The sequence below is a fragment of the Neopsephotus bourkii genome, unplaced genomic scaffold, assembly GCF_033783945.1.
Source record: "Neopsephotus bourkii isolate Nb327-2 ecotype Australia unplaced genomic scaffold, CSIRO-AGI_Nbou_v1 NB_1622, whole genome shotgun sequence".
NCBI classification, from domain to species: Eukaryota; Metazoa; Chordata; class Aves; order Psittaciformes; family Psittacidae; genus Neopsephotus; species Neopsephotus bourkii.
Window position 1 is genome coordinate 1 of NW_026902097.1, and position 23,052 is coordinate 23,052.

Here is a 23,052-nt window from a genome sequence, read left to right on the forward strand (position 1 = left end):
TATCAGCAGACTTAGCTTTTTTCTAGGGACTGTATCTGCTGATTTTACCTGCTCTTTCTCCTGCCTTTCCAGGTTTCCTGGCACTGCTCCCAGCTGCCCAAACACTGGGTCCCAACAGTAGATGAGAACTTGTTGAGATGAACAGAGATCTGTCTCACTTAGCTTTACTTGGGAGAAGGAATGAAAAAGGCTCTTGGACTATTAGTAGATGTTAGTAGTAAATGGGTTTCAGGTGTGGTATTAGCTACAAACAGCAGCAACCTGGATAAGCTGGGCAGCATCTGAGCATGCAGTCTTGGTGCTGGTTTGAGGAACTTGGTGTTCTCCTTCTGCTCCTGCAGGAGCTACCCTCTGTTTTCCGTCCTCTGCCCACTTGTGTGGCTCCTGTCCAGTCCTTCAGCCTGCGTCTGGTTGGTCTCTAACTGGTCCAGGTTTGTAAAGAGGGGAAGAGAGAGGATGCAAGTGATAGGATAAGAGAAGGGCTGGTGTCACTTTAACTTGGTGACCTTGTGCCACCAAGTGCATAGAAACAGCTTCCTTCACAAAGGTGCAATTACCATAATTTTGTCCAAAATAAAGGAAAAACAATAGCAACCCCTGTATGCTCAGGGTTTCAGGGCCTAGAGGGGCAGCCTGACTTTGTTGCTATCTGTCACCTTGCCTTGCCATTTACTCTCTCCTCCAAGGTGCCGTAGCCATGGGTGCGCTGCCACCTCTCACAGTGCTGGCACTTGATGGTGCCACCAGTGCTGTACTTGTTACCAGCCTGCACTTGGCCCCATCCCAGCCCTGCTCCACCGTCAGGAGGGCACACTGAGGAGCAGCTCATCCTCCTCCTGCAGCACTGTGCTGCTGGCTCGCAGGGCATGGAGAAAAACTTCGGGTTTTTTAATCTTGAAGAGCTAAATAACATTTTAATTCTGTGTATAAATGAGAGGCTGCTGTAGCGTGAGAGCTCTTACCCATTGCCCTGCTGCATTGGCACGAGAGCCTGCTGGCTTTCCAGAGCCCTTTAGGGAAACTCGGCTCATGCCGCTGGCTGTGATGCTGCCGAGCATGCCCACCCCTCAGCAGAGCCACTGGCACTGCATCTGTGGCACGAGTCCACTTACACCTTTGCAAAAGGTGGCAGCAGGGCATCTTTCCAAGCTGGAGCCTTGTCCAGCCCCTCTGCCCGGGGACCACAGGCATTGCCTTCACAGAGACCTCCCAGATGATGCTATGGCAGATCAGGGTCTGGCTGTGGTCAGTGGGTGCAGCACTAAGAGCATGATAATGGCAAAGTATGTGAGCAGGTGATGAAAGGCCAGGTTGGGTTGGCACCTGCCTGGTGGGTGGGCTGCATTGGGAAGCCTTTGCATGATGAATTCAAGGGAAGTTGTCTGTATCCACAGCGAGTGATGTTAGCTTGGGTCTGGTCTGGGCTAGCAAATGCCAGTGGCCATCCCTGGGGCTGCTGTTCTGGTTTCAGGGGTGCCTGGTCCTTTTCAGTGGGTGTGCAAGCAGAGCAGAGCCTATGTGCTTGGCTAACACTTCAGGTCCTCAATGGACGGGGCTATTTCCATGCCTGAGGTGGGGTTTTCTTTGGTGTAGCTCTCTTTCCTTTTTTGTGCTTAAATCCAGCAAGGAGGAATACTGAATCCACTCCAGGCTGTGTCCAAGCTGTTCAGGACACTGCAGAGGTTGTGTTTTTGCTGTAGCAGCCCAGTCCCATTTCCACAAGGGCAGCATCCAGTGGGACCAGCAAGGGAGGCAGCTCAGCGAGGGTCCAGAGTGTGGCCGTGCAGCAAGCGGGAGGTGAGAGCAGTGGATGTGTCACCCTGCCTATCCGAGAGCAACAGGAATGTTCCAGAATAGGCTTCTTAAAAACCAAGGATTGCCAGGAAAAGGTAGCCTCTTACAGATTTAATTGTTAGTACTCGTATTGCTATTATTTTTTAAACAGTCCGATGATATATGATTTGTACAGAAGATCTGTTTGTGCCTTATAAGGGTGTCCGTGCACTTTTTATCCTTTTTAAAGCAAATTTTAAAAAGAAAAAAAAATATCTGGGGGAAAAAAAAAACCAACACAGATCAATGGTAGTTTTATAGAATTTTGTGTTCACTGAGAATCCTGCTTTTTTATATATATATTGGAGTGAAAAAGTATTTTATTTCCATGGTTTCCCCCCCCCCCCAACCTATTTGTTTAAAAATTGACAAAAGGAAGAAAGAAAAAGAAGAGGTGGGGGAAACTCTTTTACCTTCCCCCTTTCTGAGACAGTTACTCTCCTATCGTTACCTTTATGATTCAGTACTGTGACCTGTACATCCTGTTTAAGCTGAATCAGATTTTGGACCTCTGTATTAGGCTTTTCAAGCAAATCATCTGGGGGACCTAGGGGGTGGGAGGGCATCGCACGAGGGAGGGAGCTGCACTTCTACATGTCAGTGCTCTATAGCGTTGTGTTCAGTGCTGTGTGTTTTACTTTTGTCCATTTATCTGTTTTACATTAATATAATTTTACTTGTTTATGAAACAAATAAAACTTTGGCTTGTAAAGTGTGCTCCTGGGCGTTTGAAGTGTTTGAACTGCAGGGTGAGTAAATCCTTTCTTTCCAAAGCCTGGCACTATTAATGCACAGAGGCAGGCACCTCTGCTTCAGAAAAATTACTGGCATGCCCTTTAAATACCTTGTGTGAGCTTTGTATTGCTCCTGGGAGGACACTGCACATCACTGCGTGGTCCCTTGATGGGTAGGGGAGGGTAGGGTAGGGGGCATTCCTGGCTTGTTTAAACCCTTCCAAGCTGGGCTGCTCACTTCACTAAAGCAGGGTGTCCTGTGGCGGATGCCCTCTCCAGGTGCCCCAATCTCCTCATCCAACCTGCACCATCTCAAGCAAGGCAGCTGCAGTTGTGGCCCCACTCCTGTGCTTGTGCTGAGGCCGTGGTATCCTGGGGTCACGGTGGCTGGCCAGGGAAGGGGTGATGCAGGCACAGACAGGAGAGCTGCTTTTCCTTTTCTTCTGTTTTTCTTTTTTTTCTTTTTTTAATTCTGTTTTGTTTTGGAGGTGGTTTTTTTTAAGGGTTGTTTTATTTTGTTCTTTTTTTTCTCTGGTTTGCAGCAATACCTGGCTCGCTATTTCACAAGCAGAGGCCAGCCGAAGGCTGCTCTCTAAACTGTTTATATCTCTAAATGTGACCAGCTGAAGCCAGACACCAGTCAGGCAGCCTCAGATGTGGTCTAAAGCAGGGTGGAAGAGTTCATTCATAACTCTGCCCTGGCAAGAACACGTCCACAGTTAAGTGTTTGCATGGAAAACCTCACAAGCCGCAGGTGGCGGAGGAGCCCGGATGGCTGTTTACACCAAAAGGCCTTTTTATAAACTCTGCTGCCTCAGTTTATCCCTGCGAGCTGCCAACAGGCTGATGCTGCCAGTCTCAGGCCACAGGGCAACTTTGCACCATACTTACCATTAGTGTGAGGATCTGCTCCAGCTGCTGCTGGCCCAACCCTGGGGAGAGCATGGAGGACCACTACCTGCTCCCGTCACCTGCACCTGCAGCCCCCTGCCAGCCTGGGTACCATGATGCAAGTACCAACCCAAACTGAGCCTCCCATGGCTAAAGCCCCTTGTTAGTGTTCTGCCACCTCAAGTGCTGAGCAATGCCTAATGATATAGGGGGCCTATAGGGATGCTGGGGATGGACTCTTCATTAGGGACTGTAGTGATAGGACAAGGGGTAATGGGTTAAAACTTAAACAGGGGAAGTTTAAATTGGATATAAGGAGGAAATTCTTTCCTGTTAGGGTGGTGAGGCACTGGAATGGGTTGTCCAGGGAGGCTGTGAATGCTTCACCCCTGGCAGGGTTCAAGGCCAGGTTGGACGAGGCCTTGGGTAATATGGTTTAGATCGAGGTGTCCCTGCCCATGGCAGGGGGGTTGGAACTAGACGATCTTAAGGTCCTTTCCAACCCTAACTATTCTATGATTCTATGATGCCCAAATCTCCAGCCCTTGCAGGATCTGCATGGACTAGGTGAGTTATGGCCACCTGAAAGCCAGGGAATGAGTGTGGAAGAGGCTTACCTATCCAGGCTGGGCAGCAGTGAGCCAGGCTAGTGGAAGATGCTCTTCCATGTCCTTTTCCCCCTCCTTGCCTAGCCTTCCCAAGCACTGTATGTGTGAAATACCACACATGCAACCCTCTGCCAGAAGGCACTTAGGCTCTGATACCTACTTTTGCCTGAGTACATCTATGACAGCATTCATGCAGCACACCAGACATACACCAGCCAGACACGGGGTCACAAGGGTGCTTGAAACCAGTCAAGCAATTTCTGTTTATTTCTTTAAAAAAAAAAAAAAAAGAAAAACTCTAAAAAAAAAAAAATCAACCCTCAAACCCCACCAAATTAAAAAGAAATCAACCCCATAATGGTGAAAGTATAGATACGGCATTTACACGGCTACATCTATCTTCTGCTGCCCCCCCCACCCTCCCACAGTAATGTAGATTTATACACACATAATATAGCAAGACAGACAAACAAATGGGCTTCGAGAGCCTGCGGGGTGCAGGGAGGACCTCCAGCCTGCCAAGGATGTGCTGAGCTGCAAGGACCTCAAAGCACCCGGTTCTTCTGCCCCCAGCCATGGTGATGCCCCTCCTTGCTGCTGCATTGGTGGTGGGAAGGAGGGAGGTTGGTCTTTGGCTGCTGGAGTGATGTGCCCTATGGCCAAGCTCAGGGTACGAAGCCCCCTGGCTGCCCTCCTCCTCCTCACGAGGTAGTCGGGGAGTTTGGCCACATTTGTTGTGTGAGGTACAGAGAGGAGGCACAACCAGGGAGAGGGCACATGTTGGATGGGGGGCAAAGCCCTGCCAGCCCATGGCTCTCAGCATCTTCCTGATAGGAGCCGTTGTCCAGCCTGTGGTCCCCTTGCAGACGGAAGAGTGGTAGGAAGGGGTAAGGCTGCAGGTGTTGGCACCCTGCTGAGGGTCATCCCCTACTTGGGCACTCACCTGCCTCCTTGGAAGCTCTTTGGGAACGAGGGAGCAATCCTGTCACACACTCAATGAGCCAAATACAGTACTTGTGTCAGCAAAATGAAGCACTACCAGTTCTGAGGTTCAGTCTGGGAGGAAAGCAGCAATAGCCCTCATTTGGTATGGAGGTCACAGAAATAGCATTCCTCCTCCTGAGGAAAGCTGGGGACAGCGAGGTCTCTTGAGGCAGAGAAAGGAGAGACGCTTCTGAGATTAAAAGGCCATTCAGAAAAGAGAGAACAAGGACACAGTGCCACTGGGAAGGACTCATAGCCCTTCCAGCCTGCTGTGTGACACTGCCAGAGCAGATGCGGACACAGCTCCAGCCCCCTCCCCAGATACAGCAGGGGCTGGACTGGGCTGCTGCCAGCTCTGGCTTCACTCATCCTGTCCCCATTCCTTTCCAAAGCAAAAGGGATTTACTGGAGCAAGAGATGCGCAGAGACAAGGCATCATTGTTCCCCCAGCCCACCCTGCAGCACTCCTGGGAGCACATCAACACCTCGCAACGTGCCACGCAAAGAAATCTGTTATTGGATTGGGTTGCAAATGTATTGCTTATTGCCAGCTCAGGTGAGTCAGCCTGATCAGAGCTGATGTGCCACCAGAGGAAACTGGAAGTGGGAGGAAGAGGAATCAGCTGCAGACTGGGGTGAATGAATTCCCATGGTTAAACACAAACCCTGGGGCTTCTGGATATGAGGCTGAACTGGGATGGTCAGGACTTCGCCACCTGATAAAGAAGGACTGGGACAAACTGCCCCATCACCCTCCCAAAATGAGCCTGGCCTGAAGCACCACCATTTTCACCATTTCAAGACAGAAATACCTTCAACTCCACATTTCCAGAGAAGAAAACAGGGGACAGAGAAGGCAGTGAGCATCTAGGGGAGTGGAGAGCACTCCTTCAATTCTGCCAGCCTCAAATTAAAGGGAAAACTGTAATTTTCAGCAGCAAAACAATGTGGCTGCAGAGCTGCAGCTGCAGTGCTCAACACTTGCAATTAGACTAGAAAGGGCAACAGGGCTTGGTCAACAAGAAACCCACAGAAGCACTGGTTTAAAGCTCTTCTGGAGAGAGAAATGTGGCCCTAAATCTGCAAGTAGCCAAATACAGAGGGAAGAAAGCAGCACTGAGGAACGACAGCTCATCTACGCTCAATCCTCCTGCTAGGACAAGCAACACTGTGGGCAAGATGAGGCTGTGCAAGCAGGAATGGCAGCATGGAAAAACCCCAGGCTCTGCTTGCCCTGAAGCCCCTCAAACAGCCCAGCAAGCACGGTGAGAGCAAGGTACCTGGAAGACAGGCGGATGGGTGAGAAACAAGGCAGGGAGCCCCTGAGCACCAGACACACCTCACAACTGGTTGTGACGAGGAGCTGAACTCCCACATGCTGCATTGCACTTGATAATATCAGCACCTACTAAGGACCCACCTCCTGGCTGCTGCCCGCCAGCCTGGGAAGCTCTGTGGGTCATGGGAACGGGTGGTCCCCTGTTAGTCCAACAGGCAGGGCAGACTGTGTGGGAATGAAAGCAAAGCATCCTTTATCCAGGGCTCCTGGGGTCATTTTGGTCCTCTGTGCCTTGCATAGTATTCTTCAGCTACCAGAGCAAAACACCTCTTGCTTGATTGCGATACTGCACGGGAGAAGCCTGCATAGCGTCCTGGATCAGCACAGAGAGGACCTGTTATATATGTGTGTGTGTGTGCATTTGTCTGTGGTTTTTTATCACCAGGAGGATGTTGAAGTTAACACTTGTCATTTTAGAGCAGGGAAGGACCAAGGGACAGCCCCATGGCATGCACAGGGGGGAGCAAGTAACAGGGGGTGAGGGCAACGCCTGTGCCTGCATGTGCACACAGAGCTACAGGGACCCCATTCTCAGCAATCATTCCTCCTTTTTGCCACGCTCCCTATGGCTCTGCTACACACCTGGACTAAGCAATGGGACCTACAACATCTGGCCATGACCCTGAGCCTCAGGGAAGGCAAATCCTTTTACACAACCAGATTTCCCTGGCTGGTACCATTCCACAGCCCGTGCAGGTGGAACCATGTCTACCAAGGTCCATCTCCCCAGTACAGAGAACCATGGTAGCCATTGCATGCCACAAAGCTTGGCCAGAGCAGCTCTGGCTGCTCCAGGAGATGTGGGGAGGATGGTGGATGGAAGCACACAGGTGGGGAGGGAAGGCTGAGCTGCTTCCTCCACGCTGCCGCCAATGGGCACCAGCTGGGATGCGTGGGATCTCGAGTATTATCTTTTGTTTAAAGCCAGCCTCATGGAAAACTATAAATTAATCTGCTAATTAAATACTCGGGTGAGAGACCAGGGAACCTCCGGCTGTGCAAGCAGAGGAGCACCTATGGCTTCTTCCGCAGGTAATTGGAAGGGATCCAGCCCTCCCAGCATGGCCCCCCAGTCAGGACCTTACAAAACCACCAGCCGCTGCTGTTCTTCTCTCGAACTTCAAACAAAGTCCCTTCTTTGAAGCTGTTGGTCTCCTCGTCACCTTCAAAATCTGCCACTGCCACATACAGAGCTTCCCTGGTGATGTCCGGACTGGAGACAGGGGCTGAGGTCCTCTCCTTGGCTTCCCCTCTCTCCACTGGCTTGGATATGACCTTTGGGCTTATGCTGCTTTTTACTTTGGCTTCGTCTTGGATGGAGGCAGAGAGGAATGGTTTGGCTTTCGGAGGAACCAGCATGGGTCTCCCCGGCACTGGCGATGACCTGATTTCGGGCGCTTCCCGTGCTGGGACCCTCAGCTCTGCTGTGGGGATGGAGGCAGGACCCCCTGTTTTCTTAGGAGGGGGTGGTCTGCGAGGCGGCACCACGGGGCGCTGTGGTGGGGGCTCCCTGGCACCCAGGGGGTTTGCTGGGCCCAGGGGGGGTTTGGGTAGCATCTCCTTTGTGGTGTGGCTGTCCGGTCTGGGCAGGGGTTTGCTCTCCATGCTTGGTCGCTCCTGAAACCTTCCAGAAGCCTCTGAAGAGGCCATGGTGTTACTGAAGGAGCTTTCGCCAGCAGTGATGTCCTGCTCGGAGGGTTTCTCTGGGCACTTCGCAGGTCTAAGCTTGCTCCGCAGGTTGCAGATGTCCAGTTTATCATCAGCTGGTGCTGGGTCAGTCCTGGGGGCTGCAGCAGGTTTTGGCCTGATCTGAGGTCTTGACTTCAAGAATGGATTCTGGGTGATGGGCTCAGGCTTGTCCTCCACAGGCTCAGCTTTTGGCTTCGTTGGCTTGACAATGGGCCGGAGGTTTGGCTTCTTCACCTCCTTGGCTGACACCTTATGTCCACATTCCAGTCCCATTTCGTTTTTCAGTTGGAAGAGTTTGCCCTTCTCTGGTTTGATCTCTGGCTTCTTCATGTCCTTAGGGGCTGCTGACTGCTTGGGTGGAATCATGGGCAAAATCATGCCTGGGGGCTTGGGGGGCGGCCTCTGCCTCTCCAGTAACTCGCCTTCCGATTTAATGATGGACTCCTTCCTGGGTGGCAGGCTGGGCTTCTCCTCTGTGTCACGGTCCGAGATCTCCTCATAGCCACCAGCAAAGGCTAGGTCACCGCTCTCGGGAGCCTCCTTCCCCTTCCAGTCTTTGGCCCACTTCCCACCACAGTCCATACCGTTAGGAGGGGCCTCTGGCAGTGGACGGCATGGTCCTGTTGCTTCCTCACTGGTGCTGCTGTCAGCCGCAGCATCCCCAAGCCGGAGCTGAGCCATCTCACTGGGAAGTGGAGCCAGGAAATTTGGCCTGGATGCGTTGCTGGTTTTCTTGTACTTATCGATGAATGTGGCAGGGGCCCAGCCTTCCTTCTCCTCAATCTGAATGTACCACCAGCCACTCAGGTTCTTTTCAATAACCTGCCAAGGGGAAAGGAAACCTCAGACATCCATACAGGAGTGCTCTCTGCACAAAAGGGGATGCTCAGTGTCGCTGAACTGATGTCAGGGTGGCACATGGCCCCGGTGCCTCTCCATCCATAAGCAATATAATCACTGCATGGGTGTCCTAATGAGAGGGGAACCTGGTAACAGTCTCTGGCAGGGAAGGGGACCTGCCTCCCGAGGGACTGAGGAACGCCATCGCCACGTCGCGGAGCTGCCGCTGCGCTGTTCCTACCCCGGGACCGGGATGCCGGGTACCAGCGGTGGCCACTGCGCGGCACTGTTGGAGCGACCAACCGGCAGCGATGCTGCGTGGACCGGACACTGCCAGACACGCTTTGGCCTTTTTGAGTGCTCCTTTTTGAGTGGGGCTGGGACCTGAGAGGGGCCCACTGGGGCAGCTGTGAAGAGAAAGACCTCTTAAGGAGGCACAGCGTACGTTTTGAAAAGCAAAATCACATCTGCAGGAGGAATTCTGCCAGCAGAAAGCAATTTGGGAAGGGTTTTTGACTTTAACCTGGCCTAAGTGAGGAAGAAAACACAATCTCTACCCCCATTTGTGCTGCAGTTTTAATTTCCATTAGCTCCATTAGCTCCAACACAGCACCCACAGACTTGCACAACAGGAGGACAGGAGGCCACCAAGAGCATTACGGACTCCAAAGTCTTGTGAGCTCATACAGGTGTCTCTCGCACTCTGAGAGAGCCTGGGATATTAACAGTCCACAGAGGCAATCACATGCATCACCATGCCCAGTTTCCACCCAAAATACCATGGTGAGCAGACCTTCCCTGCCTGGAAAGGGACCGCCTGCCTGAAACAGGTCCCAGAGCAATGGGAGTCAGGAGCGCTGCACTGATGTGAAGATGTGGGAAGACTAACAGTCTCACCTCTACTTTCATTCCTGCCTGGAAGCTGATGCCATCAGGGATGGTGGTCTGGAAGTCAGCGATGGTGTAATATTCCTCTTCCACTTGAGGAGGGACAGGAGGTTTGGGTAGATTCAAACCACGTGGCTATGACAAGAGAAAAGAAAACGCATCAGCATGTTTCTACAGCAGGTGTGATACAACATCCACACAGGCTACCAGCCTGCAGAGACCCACGATAGCGCAGCCAGGGCAGGGACATCTGCTATGCCCATGCAGCATCTCCACCAACACAAACAAGCAAACTATTTCCAGGCTGAGCAGAAAACTGCCCAGCACCAGAGCTCTTGCTTGGCCGCAGTCACCCTCCCCAGAGGGAGGGAGCCAGCCTGCAGCCTCTCACTGGCAACCCAGCCGTGCAGAACAGACTGGCCAAAAGTTCCTTTAAAGACCATGTGCAAAGAGAGGAGCCTTAAGACATCAGGGAGGCAGTGTGTGTACTCCAGCCTTGACCAAAGCACAGCCCATGGTACAGAGACAAAGTCCCAGGCAAAGAATAAGCAGTGACCAGAGCTCCTTTCAGAGCTCCTTGGTCTCTCTTTGCCATTGTAGCTCTCTTATATCAACTGGCACTTACTATGGTGAGATCTCGGCGAGGAGGGGGTCTCTGCCTCATCTTTGGTGACTCTGTGGAAGAAGAATTTCAGATGCTGTTGAATTTCTGGCTTTTGGTCACACGTGTTCAAAACACACAAGTAACAATGAAAAAAGAAAGGCAAGGACCAACCTGACCCATGGGCAAAGAAGCTGAAGGAGGAATCTGTCTGCCCTGAGTAGCACAGGTCACCCAGCTTTTGAGGGTGTCCCACTGGAAGAGGAACCAGCTTTGCACCATCAGGTGCTGCTGGGGAACAGCTGAGGTGACCGTGTGTACTGGCTTTTTCATTGCAGGTCTGACCCAGAAGACCTGGCTTCCAGAAGGGTAAAAATGCCCCAACTTCTGAGAGGAGAGGATCTCCGGATCCCCATCCCGTTTGCTGATGCTCAGCAGGTCCCAGGGCAGCACTGTCCCTGTGCAATGCCACCTCCAGACCTTGCTGCAGAACCCACACTACCTACAAGCCTTTTGCCTCCCTCACACCCCCTTACATTGCTAAAAAGCCTACAGGAAAGGCTACACTTGCACCCCAGCCACCAGTGGCCTCCTCCAGACCAGCCACTTACTGCGTCGGATGTCAGCGTTGGGCAGGGGACGGCCGTCGGATCTCCCATCCCTTTGGCCAGCGAGCACATCCTTCTCTCTGCTTGCCAGGACCTGTTGCCGGGAGATGCCATCCAGATCCAAGGCACAGGAATGGGTGGAGGAGCCTGAACCCAGCTTCTGTGAGAACATCTCTCCACTCCCCTTTTTGAGGTAGGAGGCAGGGGCCCAGCCTTCTTGGCCCTGGTACCTGTGGTGGTAGCAATGGCAGTGTCACTGCACTGAGCCTCTGTGCTGGATCAGGACCATGAGTCCTTTCCCAGAGGAGGAGCCCGTTGCGCTCCAGTGGTGTTGAGACATTGGCCATCTCCCGAGCTGAGCTCAGAGCAAACATTGACTGAAGATGCTACATGATCTGGGCAGAATGAGCTGGTCATGCTTCATGGCACAGACCTGGAGAGCTCCAGCCATGACTAACACCCCTGTGCAAGCTGGCCACAGCCAGCGGGCCAAAGGCTGGGAATGGCACAAAGCCCCATTTCCTTTTCACCTCAGCAATGGCACTAGTTCAGGAATGATACTGGCTGAGGAAGCGGAGTGGAAAACCAGAGGGCTGCTGCTAGGACTGATGTAACTGGTCTTTGGAGAAGGCACAAGCCTCTGCCTGCACACTGGCAGCCTGGGTCCCTTCTGTGCTCTAAATCTGCACTGTTCAGCAGAGAAAGCAGCCCCGTGATGCGATTGAAACCCCACATCCGCAGTGTCCTGCCATGCTAACGGGTCCCACGGCAGCAGCAGAACCTCTCCCCGCTGGCTGGGCTGCAGCCCCTACGCTCAGATGGCACCAGCTACTGAGTAGTTGCCTTTGGAGCTCTCGTGGCAGCCCTCCTCCACTTAAAAAAGTCAGTGGATGTTTTTCTGGGGCTCTGCTGCTGCCAAGACCACAGGTTCAATGCAAGGTTAAGAAAACTGCAGCATGTCCTCCCACCCTGCTCAAGTCCGGCTCTTTGCAAGACCACAGACATGAGAAAATGAGCCTCCAGCAGAACACAAGTATCAGCTCAGCATGGTCTGGAGTCTTTGGCCTCAGCACACCCTGCACACAGCAGACCTGGCCCAAACAACGGCCCTTCTCTTCTCACCTCCTAACACAGTCAGAAGATCCAGCCTGCCTCTGGAACGCTCACTGGTTTTCCTACCAGCAGCACATGATGTAACACTAATGCTCTCACACTGGTTCCCTTTACACTGCTGGGGCATGTGATGCTGTGATGCAGTCCACCTCCCAGCACAGGAAATTAGGGGATTTTAAAGATGTTCAACAGCGGCTATGGTCAGCTGAAGTCCTGAAAGTCAACTAGCTTTAGTTTGTAGGGATGGAGAGAAATGGGTTCTGGTTCTCTGCCCTTCCCTAGATTCGCCCCTGGACTGTACATCCCATGTGCTTTGCACAGCCCCAGCTGCAGTGCCAGGGAAGAGCAAGGGGTAGGGACATACCTGATTTTCCACCAGCCCTCCAGGTTCTTCTGGATCACCACCACCACAGCCCCTTTGTCCAAGTTCATTTCATCCTGGTCTCTCGCGGTATATGGGTAAATAACGGTGTACTTCTCCTCTGTTGGAAAGAAAATGCCGTTTCACAGAGATACTGTTTTATGGAAACCTGGACTCGGTCGAACAACGGTTAAAAGTGCTTTATATAAATGATAATTCTTGTTGTAATATAGGTGCAAACACACAGAGATACACAACCATTTGGAAGAGAAATGTCAGTGAAATGTACTTCAAAACAAACCCAGCTGCCTTTGGAAATGTAAACTTTGGGGAGCTAGTCTGGCCCAAAGAAATTGTCTACAACAGGTCCTCTTCTCCCTTAGGACTAAAGACTACCTTTTATATGACAACTCTTCTTTCACCTGCTCTTTAAGAAGCCCTTCCATGCTTCCATTTCAGTTCAGATTTATCCCTTAGTGTGTTTAGAGAAGAACTGTCCCCTATACAGGGAAATAAACCCCATGGCTATCAGGGAGTAACCCCACACATACAGATGTGCTCTCACGCACAGCTCTCAAACTGCTCTACAATGGCAGGTCTACAAGAACTTCCAACATCTGAGTCCCCCAGGACACTTGTCAAAGCCATGTGGTGAGCCTGGAGAAGAGTCTGATGTCCTGTCCACTAGACCAAATGATGGCAAGCAGGGACACAGATGCTTTTCCCTTCAAGAGGAAGGGAAACATCTTAACAGCCATGCAGACAACATGTCAGACAAACAGGTTCATCCATCTATCCCTTTCCCTCACCTTGTCCTGTCTTCTCTGGAAGAAACCCAGGAAAGCAATTGCCTGCACTTATGCGGTGCCACAATAGGGTGAAGACCATTGTGGGAAATGTGTACCTCCAAACTTCTGGAAATTCACATATCCACATTGTGCAGGTTTTCCGGATTTGCCTCCTTGGAGCAGCACAGCCCTCAAAGGGCCCTATTTCCCACTCCCTTCAAGCACAGGAGTCAAAGCAGAAAATGTCCTGTTACACCCAGCAGGCTTTTCTCCTCCTGACCCCATCTGAGCCACCAACCCAGGGATCACAGCTCAGAGGAGTTACTATTACAGGAACTAAGGCAGTTCAACAGCAAGTTGCAATAAGCCTGCACACATGTTGGGGGAAAGCAGAAACTCCAGCTTCTGTACCCAAAACAAGCCTCAGAAAGTGTGAAGGAGCAGCTGATAGAGGAAAGAGAGATGGATGTGAGTGGACCTAACAGCAGGCTGAGGAGCACATATGGCAGGCATTGAGCACTGACACAAGCAGGGTTCATCACATGCAAAGCAAACAAACAGACATGCAGACATGGTTCCAAGCACAAAACACGGGCAGCCAAACAAGTCTCTGTGAAGTCCACCTTGACCCCATCCACTGGTGTACAAGTCCCCAAGAGTCCGACGGCGGCCAACGTGCCTGGGCAGAGACCAGTATCTCCATGGGACTGGGAAGAGCATGTTGGGGAAGCAGGAGAAGGACAAGAGAGGACATAAGGAGGTGGCACTTCGGGTCCAAGAGGAGACAGGGCTGGCACCAGAGAGTGGCACAGAGACTGTACTCACCTGGAGAACCCCTCCAGTCTGAGCCCCCCTCCCACCTCCATCTCCAGGGGCATTTCAGATTTGCTCTGAGCAAAGGCTACAACCTTGTTATTCTCACAAGGTGATCTCTGTGTATTCTTTGTCCTGCATGGGTTTAGAAGACACACGAATTCTCCTAGGACCTAAGCTTTGCTCCTCCTCTGCTGCAGGTCAAACAGCTCCTAAAGGAGGTCCTGATATGGCAGGACCTGGAGGTGGCACCTTCAGCCCCTCTGTGGGGAGCAGAAAGGCCAGCAGATACACCACCAGTGTCCAGCTGCCCCATTCCTGCTGCAGCACTGGAGCAGAGCACTGGATGGGCAGAACCATCATGGGCAGATAGGTCTGAACAGCACGTGTGGGCTTCTCCTTCCCCGGGCTCATGTCCTGCCCAGGTCAGGGAAGGCTACACAGTCCTGTGAGCAGCTCGGTGCAGATCAGCAGGAAGAAGCTGGGGCAGATGTCTCCAGCACCTTCTTACCTTCCTCGGACTGCATGGAGAACTCATCCTGGACACCATCCTGGGCCTCCAGGCAGGTGGCTGGCACCCAGCCTTGCTCCTCCAATGTGCTCACAAACCACCAGCCTGAGAAGAAAAAAGCAGGCAGCTCAGCCCAGGGCTCCCAGCACCCAAAAAACTCACTCCAAACCACGAGCCTTGGGGGTTTTGCCTCTCCTTGATGCCTACATGGGAAGCTGGGGTGACCAAAAAGTAACAGAGCCAAGCACTATCTGACAGGGAGCACAGACAGCACCACAGGAGAATCACAGCTGAGTAACATCCAAAGGTACAGCTCCCTCCCCATGAAGAATGGGAGAGGCTCTGAGAAGCAAACAGCTCCAGCCACCACATTTGCTCTCCCTTTTTCCCCCCACTTTGTGGCTCATTTTCCTCAACCTGGGTCAGCCAGCCCAGGCTAATTAGCAGAGATGAGGCCCCTGTCTGTGAATCAGTAGCTGACTCCTGCTGCGCTCTCGCCTGCTTTACATTTGTGGAAACAGCAGATTTTAAAAGCTAAGAGCAAAGGCAGGATTAAAACACGAGCTCTCCCAGCGGAAACCCAGCCAGCTCCAGAGCGGCCACAAGCAGTCCTGGGCCACCCTGGGTGTCCAATCAAAATAAATGCGTGCTCCTCAGTTATTAAAAGCACAAACTATTTGTGTCTTTGGGGGGGAAATAAAGAACCTCACCAGTGAGTCATTTAGAAAGACAACTAGATTGTCAGGGAGGGAATCAGCAGCTATCTGCACGGAAGGGAAAACCAGGCTGACAGGGATAAATAAATCATTTGCCATAGCTTTTGAATTGGCTGTGCTAATAGGCTGCACTTGCTCCAGGGTTGCTTTTATTTTCCTCATTTCCCAACACAGCTGCAGGTGCAAGCAATGCTCTGGGGACCAGCTCTCTCGAGTTCTAAAATCTAGGTTCATGATTTATCTTTAAACCCCCATAAGCAACTCCTGTTACCTTCAGGGAATGAATTCCCCTTTTCAACAAACTCCAGAGGCTGGGCCCAGGACATGACTTGAGTCCTTTGCAAAGGTTAAGAGCAAGTTTAAGTTCTGAAGTAAGCAAATAGCTCAGCTGCCTGCCCTGCTTCACGGCCGGGTGCTTCATTGTGTTTAGAGGCAAGAATTGTGAATGCACAATGAGGCCTTTCACTGGGCACTAAGAGAATGTCCCCCTATCAATAAAACAAGCCTGCCAACTCCAGGAATGGCTTTTGTCCTCAGGATCCATTGCCCGGGTGCTTCAGCATGAAGAAGCATAAAGCAGAGATTTTAAAAGATGAATGGTGCCTGGTGTTCAGCACAGGGATAAGACCTTTCCTTTAGAGACAGCCCTGAAGCTTTGTCTGTGCTCATACAGCCTGCAGACTGAAGCTGCCTCCACATCCCACCTCAGCTGACCATCCAAGGACATCCCTGTGAGGTGCCCGGAGGCTGTTTTGCTTAAGGACAACACTAACGACACAGGATTATTATTCCTTCCCTTGCTGTGCAACGCAGTAGATCCGAAGCCCTCTGCCAAGCCAGACTCTCTGTACCTGATTCATTCTTCTCAATGATATCCACCAACTGGCCCACGCACAAGCTGATCTCGGAGCTCTCCTGCTTCTGGTAGTCCGCCACCACGACATACTGCTCCAGCACCAAGGGGTCGACGGATGCAGAGTCAGCTCCTGCACAGGGGGGAGAAGAACCGACCCGTGTGCCAGGGTCAGCACCACCTCCCGAGAGCATGGACCACCGCTCCCGAGCACCTGCAGGCCTGCAAGCAGCTCCAGGACACCCTGGGGACCCCAGCGTGAGAGGTGTGAGCCAGAGACTTGGGCAGAGTGAGGAGGAGAGACCAAACCAGCAGCCAGGTGAGATGGGTACAACCATCACTTGCTACCCACCTTCCTGCTCGCAAACAGAGCTGTCCAAGCAGCCCCACCACCACTGCAGATGCACACAGCAGCCTGGACCCTGCTGTCAGACACCAAAGGGACTCAGGGCAGTTGTCTGTGTGCTAGCATCAGCTGTCCCAATGCATGGACCAGTTCAGATCCCAACTCAACACACACACAGCCTGCAGCGAGTTTTGTGGGTCCTGGCTAAACAGCCTGGACACCCAGGTGGAGGGATGTTTGTAGGACAGGGCAGCATCCCCCTGTCACCATTATCCTTATGTATTTCAGTCACCTTCCCATAGCTTGCCAGCAAGGTTTGCACTCTGTTATTTGCTCCGCTAACTCTGCTCAGCTCCTCCTGCTGAGATCAAAATTTAACATCAGAAAATAATAAAAAAGTACCCCAAAGGGGAGCAAACCGGCAAGATACAACAGGGAGCAAAGGTTTCCTCCGACCAACAAAAGCCCGACACCCGGAGGAGAGAGGGATGCTGCGGTTCCAGCTGCACCGAGCCCGTGCAGGCTGCGGGTGGCACTGCGAGCTAAGGCCAGGGACACCCGGGAGCACCGCCAGCCCCTGCTCGGCAGGAGACCAGCAGCGAGGCACGGCAGGGCTCGGCTAGTTTATATTCTGCAAGCACGTCTTCATTTGTGAGAGTGCTCGGGATACAGATGCACACCCTTCACTTAGTGATGCTCACTATGTCAGCACCGCAACAGAGGATTCCACTTGCATCAGTCACTGCTTAAGAAACATGGCCTCAAGTTTGTCCCTATAAAAACCCAGCAAAGCCATCCTTTTCCCATACCTGCACCAAGGCTTGTGGTGACCGAGGGCTTTGCACACTAACATAGCACACTCTGAGTGTGCTCAGCGCTAAGCCTGGCCTATTCAGCCCCACCAAGCTTGGTGTTCAGTTGGCTCAGCCTCCTGCTAAACAAACTCTGGCTACCCAGAGGTTACTCTGGTTACCCATAACACCACCAGCACTTGCCCCGTCTGCCTCCAGAAGTCTCCAAGAAGCAAAAAGTTGTCAGAAACTCTTGCCCATGACTCCTCTCCGCTCTGAGCCCTGGCTCTGGCCTCCAACCCAGCACTTCAGCTTGCAGCTTCACAGCCTGTCAGACAAGGGCACTATTACACTACCCTGTTCTCCCCAGGTGCAGTAAGAATTAATTAATACCTGCCAAATGCTTTGGAAGTAGGACAGTGTTAATTATTATAGCACCAGTGATCAAGAGTCACACACCTGAGCATCATTGTTAAGTTGTATGTACAGGGGCTGTGCATGTACTCTGAAGAGAGAGCCTCAAGCTTTGGGTTGGGGCAGAAATCACATCTGACCCAGCCCTCTAGCTGCTATAGCACAGCAGATGTACAGGACAATTACCTCCCAGTCTCTGGATGGTGTGAAATTACATAGAGAGTGGTCTCTTGGGACAGTTATGTGAAACACAGCAAAGAAATTCAGGCTGCGTTATCAGGAACATGTTTCTATGGCAAGTGCACCTGCCCTGCAAGAGGACCCAACATGACAGGACTCTGCCTGACAAAAGATATTTTTCATGAGGAAACCTATTGCAGAGCATAGGATCGCCAGCAGGAAACCTACAGTGGCACACTCATCCCAGAAGGGTATGAGTAGAGATGGACAAGATTTAGCAGGTCTTCATCAATCCTAGGATGCTCCACTGCCTCACACAGTTCTCCTGTGCACAGGGGTCACAAGTTCTCAAACTGGTTCTGAGAAAGAAAGACCACAACAAAGATTTAAATGAACAATGTATGTTCAGGGCAGTCTTATTTAAAGGAAAGAGCAAATTGTCCATGTTATTCTGCTATAAACGGCACTCTGCAGAGTTCCAGGTGAGCTGGCCAAGTGCAGAGGATCTGTTACCGCTAATGAAAGCTTCCTCTGTACTAAAACCCAGAGGTGGGGCACCAGACAGAATTAAAAATAGCCCTCTAAAGTGAATGGTGGATGCTAGGACTATCTGTTCTACTAGCTCAATTAAAGGTTTGTGCTTAAAGTGATCAGAGGATCTATTCAACCCCCTCGAGAAGAATAACAGCTACAGGAAGAGAGAAGTACTCTCTTTTCTGCCTCCCTCGCTATAATTACACTCATTGCTCTGAGGCTATTTGTAGTTTCAGCAGGCAATTCTGGATGCTCCAATGTACCTATTAAACCAACAACAGAAGTTGTAATCTGAGCTTGGAGGAAGATGTAGGAGTTAATTTCAGGAGCAGCTTCACCTGGCATAATCATCCTCAACCACAAAAACCACACTCAAATAAACAACAAAACATCCTATATATGGGCAGACTTGGGTCTCTTAAAAATAGCAATGGTGTAAACCTTACCATCTAAGATGAGAGACAGTACTAAAGCTCTGCAGCTGGGGAGCAGAGGAAGCATTAATAAAGTCCAGAGCCCACAAGAGAGTGAGTTTTGCAGACAGGTGTAGGCAGGAACACAGCCTTTGTATCCTGAGCACCCCTCACTTGTGAGACTGACACAGACATGGCCTTAGAACGGATGTGCATTGGCTCATGATACACAGTGGTCCTTAGACTGGTCTTGCAGAACAGACACTTACTGTGGATGCCGGAGAGGCACTGGGGAGACACAGCCTTCAGGGAGTGCACATCCCAGCTACCGACCCAAGGACTGCTCAGGAGAGTGACCTTGCTCTCCAGACATGTCACATATAGGTCAGCCTGAAATCTCTGCAGGTTTTGCTTGACCAGAAACTTGGCCATTCACCCAAAGTGCTGAGATGGACAAAACCAGTAGGAAATCTCATATATATGGGGCTGCTTGTGATGTTTCTAGCCTTTGCAATCTCTCGCTTTGCAGTATCAGTGACAAAAGCCAGGACTTTATTATGGAGCTTGGACACTGGTGCCTCCACAGGGAAACAAAGAACTCAGGCACAGGGGGCACAGGTATGTGGCTTTGAAGCTGTACACTCTTCTTACACTCCAGTCCTTGCCTAACACATCTTCCAAAGATGTAATTCTTTGGATAAAGTTTCTTCCTCCTAGTCCTCTGGCCTGTGCTAATCAGACCCAGTGTGCTTAGGATCACTCTCTTCTCCCAGCCTCTCCCATGGGTTTGTGAAGATCAGCACTGCAAAAGTGACTTTCTCTCTGCTCTCACATGAAATGGGCAGTAGATGCTGTGCTGTACCTTTTGCAACTCTCTCATCTCTCCCGGGATTTTTTCAGAAATGGAAAATAATCACATGAAAACATCATTCACCACTGGAGTTTTAGAGAAGTCTCCCTATGGCTGCTGTAGGATACGAGAGCCGTATTTTCACTGTATCTCATTAGAATGAATGCTGTGGTTTGGGGGCTTTGTAGACACATTGCATAGCACAGCAAAAGGGATGTGGCCACATAAGAAAGCATCTAAAATAAAGCTGGCAGGGGGATATTTGAGCTTGCTGCCAGCATCCTTGGGCAGCTCCTTCCAAATACAAACTCTGCAGACAGTTTCAGGTTCCCCTGCACTAAGTGAGGGCTGCAATGAACCCATGACTGAATAGAAATGCTCAAAACAGTCTTGGGGACTGACATGATGACTGCTTTTAGATGTACGTAAATCAGTGGCAAAGTCAGCCCTCAGAATCCCAAAGACTGAGGAATAATCCATCCCCCTGGAAGCTGCAGGCTGTACGGAGCCTGGGCCCATACCTAAGGCTCAGAGATGTGGGATTACAAATACTGGTAAAAAATTACTAAGCAGAGCAAACAGATTTTATTTCCAATGCTTACTTGCATTGGGCCCTCCTCACAACAGCAAATGTCACTTGAGTCTCTTCGTCACCACGGGAGGTTGAGGGCAGGCAGCACTTTAACCCGCTTTGCATCCCAGTGTTTGCTTAAATCTCATTTCAAACAGGGCTTTCTGCCAGGAGCTCGGGAGGTTTTCCCAGCACTCTCTTGAAGAGCAGTGCAACCCCTCTCCAGCAATGCTGGGAGACATCAGCAATTGGGAAGTTGCTCATTGGAAAATACTCATGATTTGTGTTTGTGCACAGCTACTGGACGCCTCTTCCTCAGGGACACCCATAATGAATGAGCTTTGTTTGTGCCTTGCTGCAGATTTGCTACCTCAAAGCAGGCCTGGCTTGAGAAACTGATAAACTTCCTCAGGGTGTAAGTGGGAGCGGGATAATGCCACAAAATGCCACTCAGTGAGAGGAGTCTCTGAACATGTCTGGCATGAGGCAGCAGCCCTTTGTAAAGTTACTGCATGCAAACAGCTTTCTCTGATGGCTACTGCACATATGCCAGATGCCATGGGCAAAACAGTGCAACCTGTAATGCCAGAGCAGGCTCTGGCTTGGACACTTCCTAAACTCTCCCTGTTTCCTCCCTCTCAATGGTGACAAGCAAACAACATCCCAAGGAGTGTTTTCTCTTTGACCTCAGCAACATCCCTCTGTCACTTACAAACCCACCATACCAACAGGATGGCATAGTGAAGTTGCATGTAAACTTGCAGTTGGAAGGCAGGACAACGGCAGGACACAAACAGGGAAAAAGCTCCTGGTTCTCTAACAGCCAGCATCCTTAAATTGAATTCTGCCCTCAAAGAACTGAGTTATGCAGCAGAATTTTTTTTTCCTCTTCTTCTCAACCCCAGAAAGGATTTCTTTTTTCTTGCCTAATACAAGTGGACAGGATTCAAAATGATCTAAACACACACTGATCTCATAGGGAAATGCAACACCCTTCCCCTACACACCAAATGTTCCTGCTGAGCCAGCACACAAGGGTTTGGTTTTAAGATGAGGGAGATTTTATCTTTATTTTACCTCTGTTTTATCAAAAGGGAGGAGAAGGGGGAAAAAATGCAGCCTGTTCTTTTCCCCACCCATAGCAAGCTTCTTTCTACCTCCAAAGCTAGATGAAGACACACCACTTTGGTTTATGGCAGTGCCAACTCTACGGCCAAAATCCTTTTCACAACCTATTTCAGCAGAATCTCCATCCAAACCTTCCTTCCAAAGACCCTCGTGGTACCTTTTATACCTTCTCTGTTAGCTCTGGTAGCTGAAAGATGCCCTCCCTAATTCACAGATTGAAGGCTCTTCCCCTCCCCTCTCCTTCTCTTTCTGACAAGCATAGATAACTGCTAACACACCAACTAGGGGGTCTTCCAGAGATGTTCCCCTCTTGAGGATCAGGGTTAGGGCATCCCAGACCCAGCCATCCACCCAAAGGGTCCCAACTAGTGCAATCATGAAGCAGAATGTGCTGCTGTATCAGAGGACTTTTAACCTCACGCTGGCCACCACGCAGCTCAGACCCTCCTCTGGACATGGGAAAGTTTGCATCCCCATCCTCCTGGCTGCAGACCAAGCCCTTCACCCCAGACCTGTGACAGAGCCGCTGCATGTGGAGCTGTACCGACAGCCAAGCGCCAGTCCCGGCCCGCCGTACCTCCTCTCCACTACTGCCCCGTGTCCACCAGCCACCACAGAAAGCTACAGGGGACGTGACAGCTTCTTGCCCACCCAGCCCGAGCAGATGTCCCGCTGGTGAAAGGCAAAGAAAGAGCAAGGGCCGGGCAGCGAGCGGCTGTTACTACCTCTCTGCAGGAAAGAGGCCGTTCTCTGGATAAACCCTGATGGAGGAACAAAAGGACGGGAGACAAGGCATGAGGTGGGGAGGGAAATGAACTCGGGGTGGCAGCAACGGTGGCAACAACTTGGTTAATGAGTGAACAGGGGGGCCAGCGCAGCACAGAGAGCTGCGGCGTCCATCCCACCTTTGGGAGCGCCACGGGATGCACAGGGGACATGGGACCAGGACTTGGAGACTGCAGTGAACTCCCATGTGGGTGGAGGAGGCACACCATGTTGGAGAGCCCCATGGGGAAAACAGCAGGGGTTTGGCTTGCCATGGGGCCAGGCCCTTGCCCTGCTCCAGGAGACCATGGGTATGGGTGGAAGGAGGAGTTGGTGGAACCAGTGGAGAGGAAAGGATTGCTCACCAGATCTCTTCTTTCCAATGGGCTCCCTGAAAAAGAGAAGGAAGAGTGTCAGCAGCGTGATGGGGCAGATGGGTTGTTGGCCAAGTACAAACCCACCCAGGAAGGCACAGCTGGTGTGAGCCTCCTCAGCCTTGGTCTGACAGCCACAAATCCCACCATGTCATTGAGTGAAGGTGGGTGGATTGGGACTGTCCAGTAACAGTCAGGAGCTGAGGAAGCCCAGACCCCCAGAGCTGCTCCCAGCACAGACCACAGCTCCCACAGAAGTGGGCACCAGTCAGAAAACAGACAGAAAGGGAAACACTGAAGCTCCTCCACATCCTGAGCTCTCAGGGACAAGAGCGAAGAGCAGTTGGGGAAGGGGCAAACATTTATACCCCAAAACAGGACAAGTCATATAGACAAGTGTGGTAGAAGGGATGAGTACCATGGCTGTGCAGCTCAAGTACCTTAAGGACACAGCAAACAGGAGATATTGGTGGCTATGAGGAGGCAATGGGGTAGCTTCAGTACAAGCCCTCTTGC

General features: G+C 51.4%; 1 protein-coding gene across 4 annotated transcripts in view; it reads right to left on the bottom strand.

Moving 5' to 3' along the window:
- Positions 1 to 4,293: 4,293 nt before the first annotated feature.
- The window catches only part of SH3PXD2B (SH3 and PX domains 2B), a 72,951-nt gene continuing 54,192 nt past the window's right edge, over positions 4,294 to 23,052 (bottom strand). The window contains exons 6-15 of one of the 4 annotated variants that reach the window (XM_061372815.1): positions 22,528 to 22,553; positions 22,123 to 22,158; positions 16,169 to 16,303; positions 14,602 to 14,706; positions 13,901 to 13,984; positions 12,493 to 12,610; positions 11,019 to 11,245; positions 10,432 to 10,481; positions 9,816 to 9,941; positions 4,294 to 8,900 (exon numbers count right to left, since the gene is read on the bottom strand). In XM_061372815.1, the coding sequence (XP_061228799.1) occupies positions 7,404 to 8,900; positions 9,816 to 9,941; positions 10,432 to 10,481; positions 11,019 to 11,245; positions 12,493 to 12,610; positions 13,901 to 13,984; positions 14,602 to 14,706; positions 16,169 to 16,303; positions 22,123 to 22,158; positions 22,528 to 22,553 (2,404 nt within the window). In that variant the 3' untranslated portion in view covers positions 4,294 to 7,403. The remainder of the gene's footprint in view (positions 8,901 to 9,815; positions 9,942 to 10,431; positions 10,482 to 11,018; positions 11,246 to 12,492; positions 12,611 to 13,900; positions 13,985 to 14,601; positions 14,707 to 16,168; positions 16,304 to 22,122; positions 22,159 to 22,527; positions 22,554 to 23,052) is intronic. The other 3 variants (XM_061372818.1, XM_061372819.1, XM_061372820.1) reach the window with 3 other exon arrangements.